At 39.1% G+C, this 25,131-nt stretch overlaps 1 protein-coding gene and 1 long non-coding RNA gene across 2 annotated transcripts in view; one reads left to right on the top strand and one right to left on the bottom strand.

The window, feature by feature from the left end:
• The first annotated feature begins 6 nt into the window (after positions 1-6).
• The window catches only part of RAB11FIP2 (RAB11 family interacting protein 2 (class I)), a 33,577-nt gene continuing 8,452 nt past the window's right edge, over positions 7-25,131 (top strand). The window contains exons 1-3 of the mRNA XM_006754896.1: positions 7-515; positions 5,757-6,199; positions 7,113-7,581. Coding sequence (XP_006754959.1) covers positions 166-515; positions 5,757-6,199; positions 7,113-7,581 — 1,262 coding nt within the window. The 5' untranslated portion in view covers positions 7-165. The remainder of the gene's footprint in view (positions 516-5,756; positions 6,200-7,112; positions 7,582-25,131) is intronic.
• LOC107185180 lies at positions 2,774-14,740 on the bottom strand. The gene is made up of 3 exons (XR_001516100.1): positions 14,728-14,740; positions 12,318-12,323; positions 2,774-3,527 (listed from the first exon to the last, which is right to left on the bottom strand). It is a non-coding gene; the product is annotated as an uncharacterized LOC107185180 (long non-coding RNA).

Below are 25,131 nucleotides of genomic sequence, written 5' to 3'. Positions count from 1 at the left end.
TGCCCCGGGGAGGGAGGCCCGCTGACATCAGCCCCCGGGAAGCTGGGCCGCCGGGCACTGGCCCGGGCCCGTTCAGTGCCCTGAGGATGCGGTGATTGGGACCCGCTCCCCCCCGGGAGGGGCGCCGCCTGCGCTGGGGACTGGGTGCCGGGGACGGGCGGCAGGATGCTGTCCGAGCAAGCCCAGAAGTGGTTCCCGACCCACGTGCAGGTCACGGTGCTGCAGGCCCGAGACCTGAGGCCGAAAGGCAAAAGTGGCACCAATGACACGTACACGATCATTCAGCTGGGCAAGGAGAAGTACTCCACCTCCGTAGCCGAGAAAAGCCTGCAGCCCGTCTGGAAGGAAGAGGCCTCCTTCGAGCTCCCCGGCTTGCTGGTGCAGGGGAGCCCCGACAAGTACATTCTGGTCCTCACAGTGATGCACAGGTCCCTGGTGGGGCTGGATAAGTTTTTAGGGCAGGTGGCAATCAACCTCAATGACATCTTTGAGGACAAACAAAGAAGGAAAACAGAGTAAGTTGTGTCCTTTATTTGGAATTTGGGGGAGCTTCGCTATGTCTTCCTTACGGATTTTCTGTTCTTGGAAATTATTGGTGCAATCTGGGGCATTGGTTTTCGGGCTACATGACCCAGTTTCAGGCACCGTAGGTAGTGGCATGACTTGGAAGTAAAAATAGCCCTTGTGAAGAAACAGTTTTTAAATGGCGCCTTCAGGTGGTCCCTTTACTCTCCTTTGTGCCAAGTGTTCATCTTAAATGATTGCGTATGTTGCACTGGATTGTAAGTACAAGAAGACTGGATCCCAGTGTTGACCAGCTAACACAACACGTGGGTAAATTGTTGTCTTTCAACATTACACACTTCCAGGAGATGGAATAGCAGAGAACTAAACCTGCCAATATAATGCCATATATCTGTGTCGAACTCTGAAGCTGCTAAAAGATAAATGATCAGATTTAGAACTCAGTATGTCATTTCAACATTATAATCACAGTGGCCTTTATTTGAGTGCAACCATTTTTTTTTTTTTTTGTAGTAAGAACATCTTAGTGGTGCCTAAAGGCGTTCAAAGAGAACAAACACCCTCAACTTGAACACACTAACATTTTCCTTTGAATTTCCAAAATATGGGAGCTGCTGTATTACTTCAGAATGAGTTATGCAAAACCAGTGTGTTTAGATCATATTAAATGTCATATTGGAGACAATGATTAAATTCTGGTGATGAAATGATGTAATGACACCTTCCATGAAAATGTGGCTTTTGAGCTTAGGCTAAATATATCCTAATTTAAAAAGCCATAATGTAAGTTAACACTGGGATGCTATGTCTTACAGTGAAAAATAGTATGTTTTCAGAGATAGGTATATTTACCCCTTCTTCAAACATAACTTTTCTGTTCTGAGAGAACATTATAATTGATGGAATTAATGAGAGAACAATATAGGTTGAATTTATGAGAGGAATTGAAATTTAACAAAATAGCCTTGCTGTTTATTTCAGTGATAACTGAAATTTATGCTTTTAGAAACTTTTTCATAATGGTAACTTTCTTGACACTAAATTTACGTTAATTTCTTATTTTAAAACAACCAACTCTTGTTTTTGCCTATGCGTTTCTTCCTGCAAGCTTTGCTTGATTGGAATTTTTATTTAAAAAAGTTTTCCATCAGATCTTGACCTAAGATTTAATGCACAGGGTAAAAGGGTGGAGAGATAAGAAATACTAGGCATGTAAGACAAACAAAGGTAAATATTTAGATTAGTTAAGGATATGAAAACATTGTGAGAGAAAGGGTATTTAAAAGTATAAGGTTGAGTATGTATCAGTGATTTTAATAAAACTGTTTGATACCTACAAAGTGGCATTTCGTTTCCTCTGAGGGATTTATCCAATTTAAATTGAAAATGGATAATTATCAAATAGTTTGTTTCAAATTACCAATTTTGGATGACACTATGTAATATTCAAAGTGTTTTGAGTGTAAACTTGTAAGTATATTGTAACTTCAGATTTCATACTGCATTGATAGTACTTCTACTGCGATGAATGATGTATCACAGGCCTTCCTCTAATGTAGATTTGCCAAGTGAAAGTAGGCCCGACTGTGAACCCAGAGATGCAGAGGATGAAACACGCTTTTAAAGTTTCTCCTTGTTTTACTCCTTATTTTTGGCAACATCACAATGATAAAACATTTCGCTGTAAACAGTCACATTGTAGTCTCCCTATAGAAATTCCCTATTGGCTACTATACAAAATTGGTTAGAACTTTTTTAGGGGAAATGCTTAAAAATGTTATCAACAAGGCTTGCGATGTTATTGCATTCGAAGTGATTTTCATGTTATTAAATCCCTAACATTTTCTTTCTTTGTGGATAAATAGGGACTGCATATTAGATGAGGTATCTTTATTGGTAATATTTCTAGATTTTTAATATATTTAATAGCTTCCTTTTGCAGCACAGCTGTGCATGTGGCACAGTAAGAGACAGACTTGAGTCACTGGTGTATTGCAAGAAAGATATTTAATATTCTGCACAGTGCTGAACTTGTCAGCGTATTCCCAAGTGCTTTTTAGAAAACTGGTAGGAATGATGAAGGTTACCAGCTGAGTTAGAAGACCCATGAAACTGCTGGGTGTGACACTTTTTACCCTTGACACCGAAGACAAGTACTTACAGCTTGTCTTCCAGTTGTGTCATGATAGGCAAAGAAGTGTGATAGCTAAAACTATTATTTTACTTATTTTTATACCTTGAAGTTAAATACCTTTTTTTTTTTTAAGGAGGGTTGGGGGAAGGGGCCTGTGCCTGTACACTTGGAGCGGAGCATGAAAAAAGAACTGTACCTCCCCCTTTCATGGGTGTCTGGGTTGGTTCTGGCACAAGATTTAAGGAAATAATACAATGTTTAATAATAGAATGGTAAAATTGTTCCTGCTGTTATGTAATATCTATTGATTTTTTTTTTTTTACAACAGAAGTGCAGAAGTGGGTGATGTTGATTTATTTTATTTTATTTTTTTATGCTCGTGAAAGCAATAACAGTCAGTCCCCAGAGTTAGGTATGACTCAGACACATGCCGATTTGAGGACTTTTGTGTGTGTCTCCGCAGTGCACCTGCGCCCTGGCCTCTGGCACCCTTACTGCCAATCTTGTCCCAGTCTGACCACACAGCACCAATTGCTTGGGAATAGTTCCCACATGTGTGGTGGTTTTTGAACATGGACCTGTGCCCACTAAAAATTGAACAGAGGCCATATACAGTTTAAATCCAGCACTCAAGAGGTGAAAAAAATCAGCCATTAATCCACTAAGCCCCGAATGCTATGTCTTCATTTTATCTGTTTGAAGCCTGGGAAAACAAGTTTTATCTCGGGGGTGATTTTTGAAGGTCTCATTAAGACTTCCCTTTCAAAACAAAGCACCTAAAGTTATTTGTCATGCCTCTATTTTAAATTAGTATATTTAAAGTTCTTAGCAATATTTTGTGGAGGGGATAGGAGGAGGCTGGGGAATACTTCATTCTTTAAAGCTCATGTAAGTTTTTAGTGTTCCCTACAAAAAAGCAAAACAACGCAGAACCCACACATATGCACACACAGTGTGTTATAGCTTGGTTGTTTTAAAATACCATTCTAGAAATAATTCAGTTGACATTTATGTAGTGCAAGGTGAGCTGAGCTGCCTTCATGAAGCTTACACTCTGGTGTAGGATGCCTTGCCTTCTTTGGCTGTCAATCTCCTGATTAAACAGAGTGCCAGTAACATATGGCCAGCTGTGCATTTAATCTTATTAACGTATATGGTTCATCAAATATGGAAGAACTTCTGTTTTCATGCAGATGTTATTCATCAGCCTTGGCTATTTTCTTTATTGATTTTAACTCGACATTGGAAGTTACTTACATTCTCTGTGCCTCATTTTCCTCATCTCTGAAATAAGGATATTAAAGTAGGAGATTTATTTGTCTTGTTTGTAAAATTCTATGAGTTTTGATTATCTTTACCCCCTTTCATTTATTGGGTTATTGTTTCACTTTTTTCTCAGTTTGCTTTGACTTGTTACACATGTGAAAATCCTACATGCTTGGTTTGTTTTGGGGTATATTTCTAACAAAGTGTACTCACCTATTTTCTGTAAAGTCTGAGATGCTACTGAGTATTTCTGCAGTGTCATTCATCAGAAGTGTTTCTCTCCCATTGAAAACGATTCTGTTTTCCAAATTCTAAGTTAGTAACTGGGTATCTAACCTTTTCTCATTTCCAGAATTTTCGAGTGCCCAAGTTTGTGTTCAAGGTTCTGTATTCCACAGAGTTTATTGCTGTCAGTTCTAGCCTCTACATCTTCAGATTTTGCCATTTGCCTCAGATAAAGGATTTTTCTCAGTTTAGGGTATCCGGTTGATGCTTTCTATTATGAAATATTCTTTTATTTTAAAAGTTGCCTGTTTGGGTGCAGCTAGATCTTAATTGGCTGAATTGCTTCAAGTTAATTAAGAAAATATTTCTCTTGCATGTTACTTGCTAAAGTGTAGCTGGGATGTAGGTTCTGTGCCAGTTTTCTCTCCTGCCTGGAAAGACCAGTCTTCCACGTGCTGTACAGTAAATATACCTTCTTCTGGCATATCCTGTTAGTAACAATGAGAGAAAGCACTAATGTAAAATTAGACCAGAGCGCCTTTGTAGCTAAGAAAATTTGTTACACTTGATTAGAGCTGTGTTTAAATAATAACCCGTCTGCAGGAATGGATATTGTGCTTCATTGTGAAGTAATGTAAAAACATTGTAGAAACTTTTCTAGACTGGATTTTGCAGTTTTTTGGCTGTTTGCCCTATAGAATGATCACTGTGACACTGACAACTGGGGACTTTCTCATGGGTAAAACTACTGTTGAACAAAAGCAAAATAAACTTTGTTTCTTATACATTTTAACAGTGGGCAATGTCACACGGCGAAGTGACGAATAGCATAAGATTTGGCTCCAATTAAAATAATTTTTATTCAGTATTGTCACAGTAGCAATAGTAAATGAAACAAAGATTCTAACAGGAAGCATTTAAGCTTTCTCTTTTCTTCAGAAACTCTTTATAAGATTTATTACTATTTGTCACTTCCTGCATTTTATTCATTTTGCATTTTTTCCTCAGGAAAAGGCTTTGACCCGTTTTATATTCATCTAAATTACATCATATGCAATTTTCATGATTAATAAACCACATGTAGTGGCCTCCAGTATTAACAAAATTATTTTAATAGTTTTTATGGAAGAAATTTGGGGATGGAACTGTTTATTACTTTCTTAAAAATGTGGCCATTTGTCATTTTTATAGCGCCTCAAAATGGTTTGTATCAATGAATTCTTTCAAAGTCAGTATTTGAGTGTCTTTTAATTTTAAAACATGTTTTTAGGCCCTTAGCAACACTTACCCCAGATGGAAACATAACAGCTCTCATAGGTAAGAATTTTTTTATGTGAATGATTTTCAAATCATGAAAGAAAAGTTTATCTGAAATCCTTCTCAAACTAACTGGAAACCTACTTCTTCAATATACGTCACGTCCAGAGATAGTGGTAAGTTTTTAAAAACTGAACAATGAGTAAACCAGTAGTACTTTGTCGGGCAGAATCTCCTCCGTTGCATAGATTACCCTCATGTGCTTTACCCGAGAAGATATTTGTATGTAGCCACGCTTGATGTCCTCTCTTCATTACATGTTACAACCCAGTTTTTCCTTCTCTTTAAGGTGGTTTAGATTAGAATCCAAACAAGGAAAAAGAGCCAAAAACAGGGGTGAGATAAAGGTCAATATTCAATTCATGAGGAACAATATGACAGCAAGTATGTTTGACTTATCAATGAAGGATAAAACAAGATCTCCTTTTGCAAAATTAAAAGATAAGATGAAAGGTAGAAAAAATGATGGGACATTTTCTGATACGTCTTCTGCAATCATTCCAAGTTCTCACATGGTGGATGCCAATAATGAATTTTCAAGTGGTGAAGTACAGATGAAATCTAAACCAAAAAAGCCTTTCCTCCTGGGCCCTCAGCGCCTCTCCTCAGCGCACTCCATGTCTGACTTAACCAGGGCCCACGTGTCTTCTGAGAAACTGAAGCCTGGCACCGTTGGCCAAACGCATCTTCTCGGACGCCAGATAGAGGCCTTTGGAGCAGTGCCAGAAAGTGGTAGGTGACATCTTCTTCCTGGGTGTATCCTCAGTGGCCTGAAATACCCTTCTTAGTTTTTTAAAGTTTAACTTCTAAAATTAAAAAATAAAAATTACAGTTTCTTGGTAGTATTTTCTAAATTTAGTGATCAAATATTTATTGAATACCTACTATCCTCCAAATTGGTAAGTTGATTAAGGACAGAGCTTGTCTGCATTCAGTATTAGATGATGTTAAAAAAAAAGCGAGTCCCAGTCACTTTTCATGGCCTGGCTTCTTTTTTTAAAATAATGTTTTTTTATTGGTTGAATGATTTCAGAGAAAGAGAAGAGGGCCGGGGGGAGAAACAGGGAAACATTGATTTGTTGTTCCGCTTGTTTATGATTTATTGGTTGAATCTTGTATGTGCCCTGATGGGGCATCAAGCCCGAAACCTTGGTGTGTAGGGACAACCCTCTAACCACCTGAGCTACCGGCCAGGGCTTGGCTTGATTTTTTTCTGTTGCTTCTCCTGTCTGGGAAACCTGAAGCATAAATGAATATTCCATTTAATCAGAACGTTTCTAGAAAAAAACCTATGTTCAGAAGTAAGCAAGTAAATTTAATACTAATGTTGAAAAAAAAAGTTTGAGAATTTATGGCACTATCCTGCCAAACACAACCTCTAGCTTTGACATTATAGTCTGGTTTTTTTTTCTTTCTAAGGTGAGTAAATTCCTGATTGTCTAGCAATATACTAATTATTATTAGCCTACATACTCCAGATTGCTATACCATAGCATTTTTGGCTTGTTTTCTTTGGTTATTTTAAAGGTTAACTCTTTAAATAGCTAATTGCGCTCATTCTAAAAGCAGCAGTGTGCACACAGAGTGTGTCATAGTGTGATGTAATGTGTGACTGATTATGTACTGACTACAAAATTATCTGCAGGAAGTCTCAAATCTCCACACAGAAGAACATTAAGCTTTGATACTTCTAAAATGAACCAACCCGACCGCAGCGTGGATGAAGGTGCACCGTCTTTCGGAAGACAACATGACCCATTTACAAATGTGACGGCTTCATTACCCCAAAAATTTGCAACACTGCCAAGGAAGAAAAATCCATTTGAAGAAAGCAGTGAATCCTGGGATAGCAGCATGACTTTGTTTTCAAAACCAATTGAAGTAAGAAAAGAAAATAAAAGAGAGAAAAGGGAGAAAGTTAGCCTGTTTGAAAGAGTGACGGGAAAGAAAGATAGCAGAAGGTCTGATAAACTCAACAGTGGGGCAGCCGATAGCCCCAGTGACTTGAAATCACCTAATGCGTTTAGTGAAAATCGTCAGGACTATTTTGATTATGAGTCAACTAATCCGTTTACAACAAAATTCAGGGCTTCAAATATAATGCCATCTTCAAGGTAAGCTTACCACGGGGTAAGTTGTGCTGTTTGAGAAATATTGTACTTGAAAGTATCAAATACCCCCTTTAGAAATACTTGAATATTCTAAATTCCTTTTGTTTAACTTGAAAAAATATTTATCTTATTTTTCTAATTAATTATAGAGTCAGACAATGTTGCAAACATCTTTGGATTTGAACTTTTTATCTTAGAAGGATGAAAGATTCTGATTCCTTACCCTACGTTATTTCTACTTAGTGGGCCAATAGCAGCCCATGGGCTATTCCGTAAGAAATACTGGCTCAGGTATTATGGTTTTCATAGTAGGTGTTAACTGTCCTCATCAAATTGCTGTGTAGAAGTAGTTTTATTTGTGAATGTTTATTGGGATTCAGGGACCCTTGTTGGGCACTATAAATACGTCAGAAAATATCTATATAATCATTTATAGTCATAGAAATAATCACTATCATAAAGATTAGATTTGCAAAATCTGAGTTCTCAGTTGTGTAATGGTACTTTTCCCATTTCTTAGTGCAAGTTGGAACTATATACATTTAAGATTATGGATTTTGCAGAAGAGAAAGATGGAATAGCCAATTAAGGAACCGAAAACAAAGAATAAGATGAATTTATTGTGATTTTAAGCAGTTATCATAGAAGTGCATGGTAGAATGTTTGCCGTGTAACAGAAGTTTTTCCTCGAGGCACTAATGTATCCAGACCTCAGTGGGAATCCTGGCTTAGCAGCTCTGTGACCTCTGTAAACCTCAGCATCCCTCCCTTTGAAACAAAGAAAGTAATTCCTACTTGGTAGGGTTGAGTGATGATAAATGATAAAGTATAAGGTACAAAGCCAGGCCCCAAATAGGGAACCCATAAATGGTGGCTGCTATGTTGTATATTCTGTTGTGTCATATTTTATTTAAACAGTGCTTAATTTTGTCCCACTATAAATATAAACTATAGCATTGACAGTTAACCCCTTAGACCAGTGGTTCTCAACCTTCCTAATGCCGCGACCCTTTAATACAGTTCCTCATGTTGTGGTGACCCTCAACCATAAAATTATTTTCGTTTCTACTCCATAACTGTCATGTTGCTACTGTTATGAATCGTCATGTAAATATCTGATATGCAGGATGTATTTTCATTGTTACAAATTGAACATAAAGCATAGTGATTAATCACAGAAACAATATGTAATTATATATGTGTTTTCCGATGGTCTTAGGCGACCCCTGTGAAAGGAGCATTTGACCCCCAAAGGGGTCGCGACCCACAGGTTGAGAACCTCTGCCTTAGACTGTGCTCTCCCACCTCTCTATATATAATCTAACGATTCTTTGAAACATGCATTTAAACCTTTCAGAAGGAAGTGTGTATTTCTTTTATTTTCTTTCAGTAATGGGTATTTGCTGTGGCTTTAGAAAGTCTTGGTCAGTTTTCTTTATAGACTATAGAAAAAAGAAATTTATTTTTATCTTATGGCATTAATATTTTAATAAGGAGTCCATAGTTTTGATATGCTATTCTTAAATATTTTATTTTGGGATTTTACATAGTGTACTTTACATATTGCATTAAGCCCTAAATTATGGGGGTAAATAGAAATCCATTTGCATTTTTCTCCTTCCTTTACTGAACTTTTTTTGAAGACAACTGTCTAAGATAACTTAGAGATTGGGTAGTTTATATTATTTTAGAGTCAAAGAAAATGGGAAATGGTAGGAAAATAATGTTTTAAAATTATGGCAGCATATGGAAAAATAGGTACCCTCAAAGCTACACTGGCCCTACACTTGGGCTATTATTATGTGGACGGCCATTGGTTTTAAAAGTGAGTGTAGCATTTTGCCAGATTTAGGCTTTGTTTTTGGGTTACTTCAATATTAATGCGTTTTCTGTACAAATTAGACCTGTTTCATGTTATGTGTACAAAATAATTGCAAGCATATTAAAAACAATAGATTTTAAAACCTTAAGACTCCTTTTTTTAATATTCTCTTATCTTCATATTCTGTGAGATGCCAGAATTGAGAACAGAAACATTTGTAAGTTCTTGGGAAGTTACTCTTTTTGTGTCAAAAATCACCTTTGTGGTAAATTTAAAACATTTACAATGAAGTAGCTCTAATTAATAAGATTGATATAAACAGATCGAGGGAGCGCATGCCATTCCCATTGGGGGGAAGCAGCTTGTCCTCGTATGGAATTTGGGAGGATATGGTGGAGGCAGTTTTGCCTTTACAAAACAGCGGATGCCTGTTTATCGTCCAGTATCACCCCTCAGTTAGAGGGGACATTTTACATTCTCACACTAGCATCTACAAGTGCCTTTTGAAGCTATAGGCTCCCATCACTAGGACGCATGCTGTGCATTTTTTCCCAGTAGTGCTAAGTAGATCTCTACTGAGTTTCCTGGACCTCTGTGACAGGTTGTGGGAATGGGGACGGAGTTGGGGGTAAGATCTGTAGCCGTGGTGCTGAGTTTGTTCTCTGGATCGGCTGGCTCACCTGTGATGGCAGGTGCACAAGGACTGTGTGTTACCCTCTGAGTGAGTAATGCCATTACAACAGCAGAAATTTCTTTATGCCAAACATTTCTAAAGTACCGAGAAACACTTCCTTAGAAGTTCGCGTTTTCATTTCTTAGTGTCAGTAAAATCCACCTGAAGAAATCACTTTGTAAATCACAGAAATCCTGCATTTTGCTTCTGTTTCTGGAATAGACCCCAGGGCCTTGCAAGAACTGATAAGAAAATGAGTTAGGGTTTTTGTGAGGATACTTCAACAGAGAACAGGGCTCTTTGAACCCCTTTCCCTGAGGTGGCTCAGTCTCCATCCTCTTCAGGCCCTTCTTGGAGGCCCCTCCTCCTGAAGGGAGGTAGTGAACCTGCAGTGCAGAATTTTCCTATATGTCTGACTTGCCCGGGCATCACGTTGTTCCCTACCAGACCAGTCCCTCTGCCCCCTCCCACCATCATGAACAACTGGAGGGCAGCTCCAGCATTTCATTCATTTTTCTGCTCTTAATCTCCAGCATGACGCTGGGTAGGTAGTAGGTGTTAGAAAAACATTTTTGAATAACTGAACATAGAACAGACCGATTTCCTAAAAGGCTACTTCCATTCCTGTAGTCTGCTTGGCGCTCAGTGTGGGCTGTGAGGATCTTTCTGATAGGCTGAAAGCGGATCCATAAAGGCAAATGTGTGCATTTGTATGCACAGCACAACATCATTAAAAATCTAAGAATTTCTAAGGACTATTGAAATTTAATATCCATACCCTAAATAGCACATTTCTGGAGCTTATCAGGAACTCTGGATTAGTTAGGATAGGTTATCCCCTGTAATAAACATCCCCAGATGTAAGTGACTAATCACAGTAGACATTCATTGTTCATTGTTGTCACAACCTAATTCACTAAGGCGGGGATGATAGGTGGGTGCTCTGCTCCATACAGTCATTCAGGAGCCAGGCTCCTTCTTGTGACGCCCTCCTTTCATACATGACCTCCAGGGTCATGCAGCAGGGAGAGAGAGCGGAGGATCACATGTGGGACATCTTTATGTGCCAGGCCTGGCAGTGGTGTGCATTGTTCCCATATGTCCCTTTGGCCAGAGCTCAGTCCTGGCCCAACCTCAGTACAACCAGTTAAGAGATCCGGTTTAGCTGTGACTCTGAGTGTGGCGAGTTCACAGTACTGTTTGCTGCGGATGCCAGTTCTAAGAAGCCTGCATGCTAACACTTGGCATGCTGCAAAACTAGTACTACATGCACAGGTACGTGAAAGTACAGTTGGAATTATCAGCTTATTACTGACATTCAGTTGTTTGTGTTTTAAGATTGCTTCTACTCTTGCTTTTTAATTATAAATCACATGTAGTTTAGCATCATCAGTATCAACTAATTTGGAGTATGATTAACCCTACAGTTTGTAAAGCCCTGCTTTTTTGCATCAGCAGTATATTGTTTTCCAAAAACAAATATACGTAGATGTTTGTGATACCATTTTCAATAATGTGTTCACACCCATTTTTTTCTTTAACACTGGGCTGTTTTTCCACTGAAAAGTAGAAGTGGGTGGTGAGTTCACCAAAGCACATTCCAGATACACACACGTAAGATTCTGGGAGAGTTATCACAGCCTAAGGAAATTTTAATTATGGATTGCCTTTTATTATGACACTAGAGGCCCGGTACATGAAATTCATGCACTGGGGGGCGGGGGGCAGGGGGAGTAGAGTCCCCTCGGGTCAGCCTGCACCATCTCACAATCCAGGACTCCTCAGAGGATATCTGACTGCTGAACATCCCTCTCACAATCCGGGACCACTGGCTCCTAACCGCTCGCCTGCCTGCCTTATCCCCTTACCACTCGCCTGCCTGCCTGATCACCCCAAACCCCTCTGCCTGCCTGCCTGATCACCCCTAACTGCCTCTGCCTTGGCCCCCGCTCACCGAAGCTTTGTCCAGAATGACATCTGAAAGGTCGTTTGGCTGTCTGATCTAATTAGCATATTATATTTTTATTATTATAGATATTTTTTAACAGATACACAGATAGACCCCATTAGATAGAAACATGTGACCAAGTTCTGGGTTCTTGAAGAATTAGTGGAAGAGATGTACAGCATTTCCAGGACTTGTCCATGAACACCTCCTCCACACTCTTCCACATTGTCTCTCTTTCTCCATACCTAAGCTGGGGGTTGGCAAACAAGACTCAGGGCCCCATTCTGGCTTGCTACCTGTTTCTGTGAATAACATTTTCTTGGAGCACATTTCACCCAGTTTATGGCTCCTCTTATGCTAGTTGAGTAGTATAGACTGTTGGGCATGCATATTTATTAAAACTATTTTTTTTAACAGAAATAGTTTCTTGAACCCTGTGCTAGCTGAATGGAAATCTTTGAGAAGGACAGATTCATAAGATAGGAGCAAGCTGCATCCCTGAATGCATGGAAGGCCACTAACCAAGCACACCCATTGTGCCTTACCTGAATGATGAACTCTCGGAGTATTAAATTACTGCAATTTTTATTTATTTATTATAGCACTTAGCATTATTATTATTTGGCACTTAGGGCACAGGAGTCGTAGTACCTTTTGTTCTGTTCAAGAAAGCCTCCTTCAAAAAAGCTAAGAACCCACTCATTTGCAACACCAAACTCTGCTTTCTGTTTTTCAAGGCTTTTTGTATTTTAGGCTTTTCTCAATTGTGCAGCTTTTCTTTTACTATTTGTCCTCTCTGTTCTTGGGAAGTTAATTTTCTTACCTCTCTATCCTGAGGCCCTTAAACATTCCCATCTCCATTCTTTGGCTCAGCGGTGGAATGTACTCTTAACCCGCCTGCATGTCCTAAGCCTGTCTATCCTCGATGCTAAAAACTCTTCAATGCCTTTCCTTCTTTCTTGATCAGGAATGTGATGTTTCCCTTCTTTGGATTTCTGCTGATCCAGGAGGACAGAATTGCTGCACCATGTTTGTTGTTTCTGCGTCTTAGCCCTTCCTAACTAAGGTATATAAGCTTCTTCGCTGGGCTGAGTCTTTAGTGCTCATTGAACCTAGAGCAGGGCGTGTCCTCACCGCTAAGCATCAAGAGTTCCTGGGGATTTTTAAAAACTATGATTTGTTGAGCCCTACCTCAGACTGAATTAGAATCTTTAGTGAATGGGTCTGAAATAAAAATCAACATTTAAAAAACTAAACATTGCTGATCTAAATTAAATCATCTATTTCACAAGTACGTAATGATGAATAGGAATCAGGACTTGTGTTTGTATTCTCATAGCTGAACATACAACTTAGTCACATTAGCTTTGCGTGCAGGGTCCTAACTAAGGTAGAGGGCACAGTAAGAAGGTCAGCCTGACGAAACCAGGGAAGTGGAGAGGAGTATGAGCTTTGGCCGAATAGCTAAGGAACATCTGAATTATAGTAGGCATTGAAGGCCGGGCAGAAATTTCCGACTATTAAATACTGATGACATCTATGGATGAATTATTTCTCAGGATTCAGGAAGGACTGAAGAGCACCTAGTTAAGGGAATTGATTAATATAGGAGAAAATTGGTTTTATAGATCTTCTTCTGAAATTTAAATAATGTAGTTAATAATATAGGCATACTGTGAGAGATGAGCTAATATTTGATGTTAGAGGAGCAGCTTAACAGAGAGCTCAATTATGGGAGATATTTTTACCAGATAATTTTGTTTGGGAATACCCTTCTGTTTGTGACTGGCACAAAGAACATTCTTTTTCACCTCATTGTGTTGTGAGTATCATGTAGCAAACTCTTAGTCACTCTATGATAACTTAGTGGTATGTTTTTTAATATTATTTTAGTATTATTGATTTCAGTAGAGCACCTATGCATGTATTTCCATTTGCTGTGTTTGCTGTGCAAAAACATATCTTCTAATTGTCATCTGTACAAAAACATATCTTCTACTGATGAACTTAGGCCAATCCGTTATTTTTGAGTGCAGTACAGAAATAGTGTCTAAGATCAAGACCTCATATTTATCACTGATATTTTATGATTTTGCATGACAAGTATCCCTTTGGCCTTTGGGATCACGTTGACCTACTTCCCTCTTTCTCTTCTTTCTTTCTTCCTTTTCTTTTTTCCTTCACTAGTCAATTCCTGTCTGTGGTTATGTATTTCTTAGAAGCTATAAAAATTGGTTACCTAGACTGTATTTAAATGTGTTTCTAATTTTCACAAATCAAAAAAATCACCATAGGCTTACATTAAGTAACCATTGTTACGAAGTTATATGGCATGTCCATAAAAAAAGTGATGACTGTTTACTGTAGGCTTACATTTTAAAAGTTACAGTAAACAAATGATCCTAAAGAAAAGATGCTATTCTTAGTTTTAAAACCTTCCTTTTTATAATGCTCCTTATGGAGATTCTTTTCTTGTATCAGTGGAAAGCTCCGTCTTTGGCATAATAAACCTTAAGACGTACAAGGTTTATTTTAATAGCAATATTTTTGTTCATATTTGTCTAATATTGAAGATAATTTGCCTGACATTCTTGGCAGGCTGTAAATCTTTTACACATCTGAAAATTTGTAGTCTTATTTATGAGGTAGAAAATAAAAACTTGGAGATGATTTTTTAGATCCATTAATCCATTAATGCCCAGGGACTTACAGAATGTATCTAATGAAGCCGTGACTGGGAACATGAAGTATGCAGTGTGATTAGTTCCCACTAACTAGAACTTTATGTTTAACTCCCCAGATACTACTTGAAACTTTTTTACCCTTTGTGGTCCTAATACTCATTATAATAGTCTCATTAATTGGCACATCTCCCAATGGGTTAATTTGCAGATACCTACCATGCCGTCCTTTGGCTAAGTCACTAATGCAAATTGATATTTATAGACTTCAAAATTGAAAACAAAAAAAGCTCTGTACCAAAAAAGACAAACTTTGCTAAGTTGTTATTATTTTGAGCTGAGAGATTGAGATACAGAAAGACTCTGTGAGAGAAGAAAACAAGCCAAAAAAAAAATCCACAAAAACTACTGTAGGCTAATAAACTGATGTGAAAATTTCTCAATTTACAGCGCTTGACAGGTGCTAAAAGAAAAGCATCTTTAATTTTAATGTGTTGTTAGGACCTCTTTAGAGAGACTGTACAAGTTATTAACAAGGTCCTCTGAGACAGGAGACGGGTAATTAACAAGACCTATGGAGATATAGTTTAGGTAATTAACGAGCTCTTAGGCACTGGACACAGGATAACACATAGTGAGTCCCATAGTTAAAGAGAACAGGTTGTTATGATATGATCAAATACAAGACAGAGCATGGAAGTCCTCTTGAGGTTTCTGATAGGAAAGTATTAAAATTATATTCCAGTGACCCCAGCTCACCAAGTTTTGTGAATCAATATGTAATTTTTTTGCGGGGGGGGGTTTAACTTTTAATATATTATTTGAGAGGATTATTTCTGTGTCAAATCCAACAAACAGGAAAGCTTCTTACATGTAGATTAATAATCTTTGTTAATTGTCATTAGTGAACATGTGTATTTTAAGAATAATACATTGGAAAGACAAAAATTATATGTTTCTGAATTGTTTGGGATATTTATTGTTCTGTTTATTTTTTCATCTCTGGCCTGTTGTCTAAAATTGCCTATTCCAAGCTGACCTTACTTTTCTCATCCATGTGAAAACTGTCAGGACCCAGGCCTGAGAAGAGACTACCCTTCAACACTTTGGTTTTAACAATACGCACAGGTCCTCCGGTCATGCTCCTGTGGTACCAAGTCTGAGACTTGTTCTTCCCAATTTCAAATATTTGATCTAGTTATTTCCTGTGTAAATTTGAAATTGTTGGGGTGTGAATCGAGTTTTAAAGATTCAGAAAACTCCAACATCAGCAAACCCTTATTATAAACATTTTATATTCTACTAGAGGCCCGGTCCATGAATTCATGCATGTGTGGGGTCCCTCGGTCTGGCTGGCGATTAAGGCCAATTGGGGCCGCCTCGCCCAATCCCATTCAGGGCCGAGGATGGGGGTGTGGGGGTGTGTCTGCAGGAGGTTGGCCAGCTGGCAGGGGGAGGGGCAGTAGGGACTGCAGGAGGTTGGCTGTGGGAACGCACTAACCACCAGGGGGCAGCTCCTGCGTTGAGCATCTGCCCCCTGGTGGTCAGTACACATCATAGCTACTGGCAGTCATCCGGTCATCCAATCGTAACAGTTGCTTAGGCCAGTGGTCGGCAAAACTGCGGCTCATGAGCCACATGCAGCTCTTTGGCCCCCTGAGTGTGCCCATGAAGTTTCAATCGCACTGTACATGCACGCCCGCATGTGGTATTTTGTGGAAGAGCCACACTCAAGGGGCCGCAGTTTGCCGACCACTGGCTTAGGCTTTTATATAGAGAGATAAAGACTAAGTATGTAAAGAAAGCCCTGCAGGCCTCTGCTTTATTCTCTTGCTTCCTCACAGTGTGGCTAGGTCAGTCCAGCAACATGATTTTTTCCCCACCTCAGATTTGGTGATGAGATGATGTTTTCATTTTCATTAGTTTTTAAATATTTACTATATGCATGGAAATCAGAGGTTATGAAGATTGAAATCCTGCTGTTAGAGCTCATAGAAGCAGGCATGTAAATATTAGTTCTGAATTCTCTGCGAAGAACTGGACATGATATAGGTATTGGGGAACCATGAAAGATTTTTAAATTGGATTGTAATGTGATCAAAGTAATATCTTACAGATAGCCCTGTACCATGGGGGATCTGCTGGGGTCAGGAGTGGAAGGAAGAGTGAAGGACTTGGGGCAGGAAAACGAATTAGGAAATTAGTGTGATGGTTGAGGTGAAAGCTGATGGCGGTCCCTTAGCAGTGAGGATGGAAAAGAAGAAAACGTCTCTGAGATATTTTTCTGGTCTAAAATAGGACTTAACCATTCTACTTTTGTGTGTATATGTGGAGGGAGGAGAGGGGATTGGTAAAGAAGAAACAATGAGGATTATTCCAATGACATGTGTCCTCAATTGATGCTCTACCTGTGGTGAAACACAGCATTGTAAAGATTATTACAGCGACGTCAGGTCTGCAGCCTTTTGAATCAAACTTGGCATTTTAATCTTGATGGCGAGGTTTGAGGTTTTTGTTTTTAATAAGATGTTCTCTTGTTTAGAGGTTGTGTGTGTGTGTTTTAGAAATTATGTGTTTTGAGCTGATTGAGACAAGTTAAGCTAATATCAACATGGTAATAGCTCTGGAAAGGTTGATTTTTAATACTTGAAACACACTTTGGCTTCTTTGAACAGAAGAATGCAAATTTCTGTAATCACTTATGGATTCAATGCATTTAAAGTGTGTTCACCCTCGCATTGTAATTACTGTATGCATTTCTCTCCGGTGGTTTTAGCTTCACTCAGTTCCGTGTTGGACCTCTTTTGTCAGTTTCTCACTAGGAGAATGACTTCTGTTTCTTCTGTGTGCCCTGCCTTCCCAGGCCTCCTGCTTCCGTCCATGTTCAGAACATTTCCTTTGGGGCCTTTATAACCATATCACCTGTGATTACTTTTCTTCGTAACAATAAGCTTTAACTTTTGGAAAACAGGTACCGTTTCCATATATTTAATATATGGAGGGAGTGTTACCTGTGGCCAGGCTGTTCTAAGTAGCTGCTGCTGGTAGAAGATAAAGCGGTTAACTTGATTATGAAATGAGTTTTCTTTTTTGCATTTGTCTAGTGTCTAAAAACGTTAGGATCCAGACATTTGAATCCTTGAGCTTAAATTTTAAAGATAAATGAGGGCTCTTTGATTTGATGTGTTCCATACAATATAGTATAATATTATGTAACTAATTAAATAGAAATATATAAATATTAAGATATATAAATATTTATTACATATTAAGTATTATACATCAAATACATGTTTTTATGTATTTTATATATATTTTTAAGCTTAGAGCTCTTTCTGACCAAAGTGCTAAAACCTCTTGAATAGCAATTATATGAATCAGTTTGGTCTAGAATGAAACTTAATTCACATGGCCAGTGTTTAGAGCTGTTTTAACAGACACGTATGTCAAGCTCTATTAGGGCTGGGCTGAGTGGGTTGAAGCGATGGTTCATAGAGAACTGGTGGCCGCACCGGCTGGGCAGAGGGGGAAGGTGCACAGTGGCCTGTAATCCAGGCAGTGACTGTTGAACACGGTGCTTGCTGAGGGAAGGTGCAGTTTGCTCGGAATTTGGGAAATGCTTCTTTAAGGAAGAGGCCTTTGAGCCTGTTCTTAACCATAGACAATGATTTTATAAGATAGGGCATGAGTAAGAGAGTTATTTCAGCAAACAGCAGGAAAGCATTACAATTGTGAAGGAAGATTTTATAAATAGGGACTACGTTAGCTCTTTACCAACCACTTAGTAATTTCACCATTTCTTTTCTAGTCGGAGTCATGGAGCTATATATACTCCATGTCTGTCATTCCCCAAGGAAGTATGTTGCTACTTTAGGCGACCAAGGAGCCAATTAGGAGGGTGCCCTGCCGCACCTCTGCATTGAAACCTCTTTTTACGGAGCCTGGTGCGGGAATGGGGGCATTCAGGTTAATCACATATTTTGTTTACTTGAGGTGTACATTATATTTTTTTTCATATAGATTATTTTTAAATAAAATACCCAAACTAAATAAAAAATGTAAATCATCCATAATTTAATATTTGGTTCAGAAGATCTATTTAACTTCTTCCACCCATGGATTTTACAGAATAACATGAAAAAATATATATATATAGTAATATAGTACTCAGGTTTTGGAATCAGTGTGGTGTGGATTTGAGTCTGTTTCTGTTGAATAGCTGGGTGATCTTACTCACCTCTGAGCCTTATTGCTGTTCAGTGTTACATGGGATAAAACTATCTTGGTGTTATGCAGGGGCATGAACTCTGTGCCAGGGTAGCGTTTGCCACAGGGTGAGTCTGGAAACAGTGGCTCTCTCTGTGATTTTACTGCACAGCATCTACAGAACCACTTTACGTTAAGTGGAGTTATTAGTAACAAAATATTCTCAACCTTAAAAAACTTAAATGCAAGTGGAATTTAGGAGCTGACCAATAAAGGGTATACATTTGGAAGAAAACAATAAACTTGATAGATTTTCTAGTTTCTTTCAAGATACATGTTTAGTAATAGTCTTTGATGAAATAAACCAAACTACATTGAAATTTAGTAAAAGTAGAAAACTTATTTTGTTACTATACAAGGCAAAGGTATTATACCTACTATTGCTATAAATTCCTGTGTTCAGAAATTCTTGCATAGCACGAGTAAGGGCAGTGTGTGGTAGATTTCTAAGCTTCAGCTCTGCCTTAAAGCATGCTGACTAGTTCCTAAACTCACGTGCTGAGCTCAGATTAAATTGTGAAAGAGGACATCATAGCTTCCTCTCCAGAACTTGGCCTTGTCTCAGGTACAAAGCCAGCTTGGGTACTCTTGGCCAGGGGCATTGTGGGCTCTCTGTCCTTTTGTGCCGAGTCCAGCAGGACCCACGGGCAACTTGCCTCATTCCTGCCCTCATGGAAGAATTACCTCTGCTCAGGTTGTCCTCATTCTCTCCTCAGGAAAAAGCTGATCCAGGGCACTGGGTTGGCCTGGCTCATACAGAGACAGGGCCTGTGCTGGGTCTGGCCCTGGTAGGGGCCTGGTGCCTTGTTCTCATCACACCTTTCCAGCTTTCCAGTTTTGCTTCTAAAATGAACAACTTGATTTCCACCTCCATCCCCATCCCCAACTCCAAATAGACTAGTGCAGTGGTCGGCAAACTGTGTCTCGCGAGCCACATGCAGCTTTTTGGCCCCTTGAGTGTGGCTCTTCCACAAAATACCGACTTCTGCGCATGGGCCACAAAGTTTCAATCACACTTTACATGCACGCCCGCATGTGGTATTTTCTGGAAGAGCCACACTCAAGGGGCCAAAGAGCCGCATGTGGCTCGCGAGCCGCAGTTTGCCGACTACTGGACTAGTGGACCTGTGGCAGGCAGTGGACCAGGGTCTACTCAGAGCAACGGGGTGAACACAGCCTAACTTCTCAGAGTGACAGTATTCCTAAAGATTTGGGGAGAAAGATTCTTTTTTTTTTTTTTTTTTTAAAAACCCTGGCCTAAGTGCACTTCGATTTTTTTTTTATCAAGAGAAGGACATATGATTGTAGTTAGAGTGAAAAATGCAAAAATGTACCTGAAGTTTTAAGTTAAATTTGAGATGTCAAGGAAATTTTATGCTGTTGCAGATGTATTCTCATGTATTACGGTGCGAAAGAGAAAAATGAGAAGCTTAGTTTTAAATAAATGGAGATCTGTTGGAATTCATAGGGCTTATGTTGGACAATTTGTGAATCGTTTGGTTGATTTATATTTAAAATAATTACTTTTCTAGAATAGTAAGTTAAACTTGATTGAATATAATGCCTTAATTTCGTAAATACCTTGAAATCGTTACATTTTAGGACCTTTTCAACAATATATTTGTTACTGTTAAGATAGAAAATCAGCTAGGTCTGAGCCTGCTGTCCATGATCTGTGGTGTCACTGACCATAGTCATTAATTGTCTTGCCTGTGAGATCTCTTGAGAGATGTCCTGTGAGACTATTAATAAGTCAATTACTGTTGATCCCCATAGACATATCGTATTAGGTTCTGTTTTGCTATTCATGTATTTAGTGTGCTTGCCCAGGCCCAAGAGAGATAATGTAGTACTTTAATCTATATCATTAATTTGACTTGGTACCGATTTTTCTTTTTTTCCTAAAAAGAAAGGGAAAGATACACTATGGAGTTGCACCTTGCCTCTTAAGCCCTGTCTGCTTGTGAAATAAACCGAATTGAAACGTACACAAGGTTGTATTTACTAGTGGAAATTCTCTTTGGACACTTCATTTCTTTGGGTTTTTATAAAGAGGATCATTCAAGATCATTTCTTGAACTCCTTAACTTCTTTAAACTCTATTGAACTTCTACGGAATAAGTGTTTTTAGTATTTTTCCAGAAAAATCTCAAGCTAATCTGTATTGTGGTCATATACCTAAACTGGTGGACCTGGTTGGTGAAATGGATAAACTAGGTAGTTGAGTTGACTTTATTGGAGTCACCTTTCAATTCATATTGGCAGTTGTATCAGAATAGTTCTTCCTATCTTAAAAAGAACTGAAAAAAATCCATTAATATACTGTCAGGCCTAGATATACAGTAAGTAATAGTTATTATTCAGAAAAAAATCATTTCCTCTCCTCTGGCCACTTTATATCTTGTTGAAACTTTTATCGACCTTCCATTGATTTACTCAGTCGCCTCTTAGCTCAGCTTTTACACATTTTTACTAAGCACTGGCTATTCATTTAGTCAACATACCTTTGTTAAGCATCTGCCATGATGCTCTAAGTATTGTCACTTGCTGGGACTGAAAAGGTTAATGAGATATCATTCTCTCTTCAAGGAGTTTATAGAAGAAAGGGGTGGGGAATCCAGGGATTAAGATTCACAAAAGGCAGACTTTTTAAAAATTTATTTTAGTGAGAGAGGAAGGAAGAGGGGGTCGGGGGAGAGAGGGAGAGAGAGAGAGACATCAACAGGGTGCCTCCTGTCTGGGGATCAAACCCTCAAACTAAGTATGTACCCTGACCAGGAATCAAACCTGCCACTTTTTTAGGTATACAGGTCGATGCTCCAACCAATTGAGGCATCTGGCCAGGGCCACAAAAGGCAAAGTTTAAGAAAAATAAAATTTAGAGCAGTTTTAGGTTACAGCAAAATTGAGTGGAAGGTACAGAGATTCCCATGTATTCCTACCCCCACACATGCATAGCCTCCCCCATTATTAATATCCCCCACTAGAGTGGTGCATTTGTCACAACTGATTGACCTATATTGACACATTATAATTATACAAAGCCCATAATTTACATTAGGGTTCTTGTATATTCTATGGGTTTCGACAAATGTATAATGACATGTGTCCACCTTTATGTATTATAAAACCTTATTGATTACTGTTCCTTTGAAAACTTAATAACTGTGTTACCTGGAGTAAGCTTCTTAACTTTTCTGTGCCCGTTTGGTCTTCTGTAAATGGAATTAAAAAGTAGCACCTCATGGGATTGAGTTAACATTAACATGTGAAGTGCTCAGAAAGACAACTGGTAGGTACCACAGTTAAAAGTCCAATAAATATCCGTTGTTGGGCCTATGTCTTTTTATTCTCCCTTGCTTCACTGTCAATGGGGCACTTTCCTTTTCCTCTCTTCAGACTCATTACAGGTGCTGTTATGTTCTGTTACAGTTCTGTTTTTTTACCCCTCCCCCCGCTACATTTGTCACCGAAGTGAAGCCCCAGGTCTCCAGAGCCCACTCTCCGAGTGAAACAGGAAGATCAATGGCTACTCCCCTTTGAACATAATGAATGTCAGGAGTTCTTCTGTGATGGGTTAAAGTTGTACTTATCCCCATACACAATAAGGAATGACTGGTGCTCAACGTGACTCCTCGCCCCTTCCCCTCAAGGTCCCCAGCCAGGTGGGACGCCTCCTGGAGTTTTCAAATAACTTGAATCCACTTATTAAATACAAATGGATCAAGTTTGTAGACCAAAATGCACTTACCTCTGTGGGGCCTAGAAAGAGAGGCATTATGGAAGGTGTAATAGTACTTGTTCTTAAATGCCTTCCAAAGAGCCCCCCGTGCTGTTACTGCGACTTCTCATTGAAGGACTTCAACCCCTAGAGCCAGGAACCTGCACAGTTTGCATTGTCTTATGCTAACAAGACTGTGCATCAGTTTTATTAGATCTTTGTTCTTCTGTGGGTTTTTATTTTTATCTTGACAAGCACTTCATACTCCTTTTACTCTCATCAGTCCCTTCCCTGTTTAGGAATTCTTGCTCCAAATGATTGTATTTATGTTTTTAGAAGAGAAAAGGAACGACAAAAAGACTCTGATCGTTGCCAAATGCGGCCGTGACTTCTGCAGTGGCCAGTTTCGCCGCTTTATGAGCCTGGTTTGCTGTCCTGACCGATCTTCTGGAGGAGACTAGTCCATAGTGAAAATCGAAGGACAGTTTCAAGTTCTCACCAGTTTATTTATGTCTTTACTCAGTATTTATTCTGCAGAATAAATCAATAGATGTTATAGGAGAGATACTAATGATTCCTTAAAATATACACAAGTTCTATTAATTTCAAAATTTAAAATTAGAGTTTACTTAGAAAAAAATTATTTAAATTTGGAAATGGCACAGAGTGAAAAATAAGTTTTTACTTAAAAACTTTAGAATGTTAAGGTAAAGCATTTTCTTAGTTTAAAATCTTTTTAAAATATGAATTTAAAATATCTGTATCAGCTTAATAGTTACTTTAAAATCCCCTGCTACCCCCAAACTCCTTCAGTTCTGATTTCTAAAACAATTTCTTTTAATTGTGAAGTTTAACTTTGCCTGAAGTTCTTTCAGTGTGAGCATGTCTAAGTTCATTTTCTACCTGATTAAGAACACCATGTTCCTTAACCTGTCAACAGCTCAGTTGAGCAGTCAGACTGTATTATTCAATATCGTGTGTGACATGAGGACAGCAGTCCAAAGGGAGAGATATCACAAATTGGTGCCACACTCCGGTAAATAGAGACATTTTATTTTTCACCAAGCTAATTCAATCCAGTTCAGTTAACTCTTTTTCCCCCCTTAAGGAAGGATCAAAAAACGCAGCGTGAATGCCTGAGTCCGTCATCTGTGTGACACGTCAGTGTGTGACTATAAAGCCGGCCACAGGGAGGGGTTCTGCCTTTAGACTTGAGACAATGCCCCATACAATTGCCCTGAGCCCAGGCCTGCACTGGGGATTGCTGAGTGGCAGGGGGCTCCGATTACAGGCAGGTAGGATGGGAAATAGTGGGGCTCGCTGCACTCGGCACGCTTTTCCCTCCCCCTGCACCCTGTTCAGTCTGATCTTTCTAATAATTCTCAGACGTGCTTCAGGCTGTCACTGAGTTTCACTTTAGTTCCAGAGGCCACAGCCATCGGACATTACGTATTGCTGGTTTTATGATCTTGATAAAATCTTGGTCCTACATGTCTGTTTCTTAAGAACCCTTATCCCAATAAATCTAATACCAGAATTTCTATTTCTTAGTTCACTGATTTCTTCCCGAGACATAATGCAATTTATACAGTCTTAATATTGTTTATTCTTCAAGGATGTAATGGGCTGGATAATGCTACTGCCCATGAAATTTTTAAATAACATTATGAAAGAAGACAAAGTATGAAACATTGTCGCCCGATGGATCAGGTCTAAGAGCCTCATCTTTGCATCAAACCCTTCAAGCGCTCCTCCCCCTGCTGCCTTGTGTTCAGTCTCTTTGATGTCCACTGTGAACACTGCTTTCTAGCAGCCCAGGCTGTGCCCTCTGTTTTGAGAGTCCTCCCTCTGTGGCCTGCCTAAGCGATTCTTCATGTAATTGAAAATCCTCCTTCTCCATGGACTCAGACCTTTCTGGACCAGTTGCTGCAAAAGGACACTTTTTTCCACTACAGGGTCTGACAATGTCACTTGCAAGGGTGCTGTCTCCACCTCCCCCAAGTGCAGCTGGATGGACCATGCGCTTGCCCAGAATGCTATGAGGTGCACTTTCTGGTCAACCCACGTGGCTGGTATGTTCAGGGCTTCGCAGTGTAACCCGTGCTCAGGGGCCAGAGCTGTGGCCGTGCCACAGGTAGGAGGACAGGTCCCAGAGCCAGACTCTCCATTGCCATCTACGACCACACGCAAGTCACCACACCTCCTTGTGGCTCTCGTGTCCTCATTTTGAAAATGAAGATGATTATATCACAATAAGTATAACACCAGTCCAGTGTTCCTATTTTCTGAATGTATTCTGAATGTAAAAGCTTATTTTTTTTACTCTGTGGTATTTCTACATTTTAATAATTTTTCTAAATAAACTAATTTTAAATTTTGAAATTAATACACTGAAATATGTCTTAAGGAATCATTATTATCTCTCCTATAACATCCACTCTT

The sequence above is a fragment of the Myotis davidii genome, unplaced genomic scaffold (assembly GCF_000327345.1).
Source record: "Myotis davidii unplaced genomic scaffold, ASM32734v1 scaffold72, whole genome shotgun sequence".
Taxonomy (NCBI): Eukaryota; Metazoa; Chordata; class Mammalia; order Chiroptera; family Vespertilionidae; genus Myotis; species Myotis davidii.
This window is presented reverse-complemented; position numbering and strand designations above follow the sequence as displayed.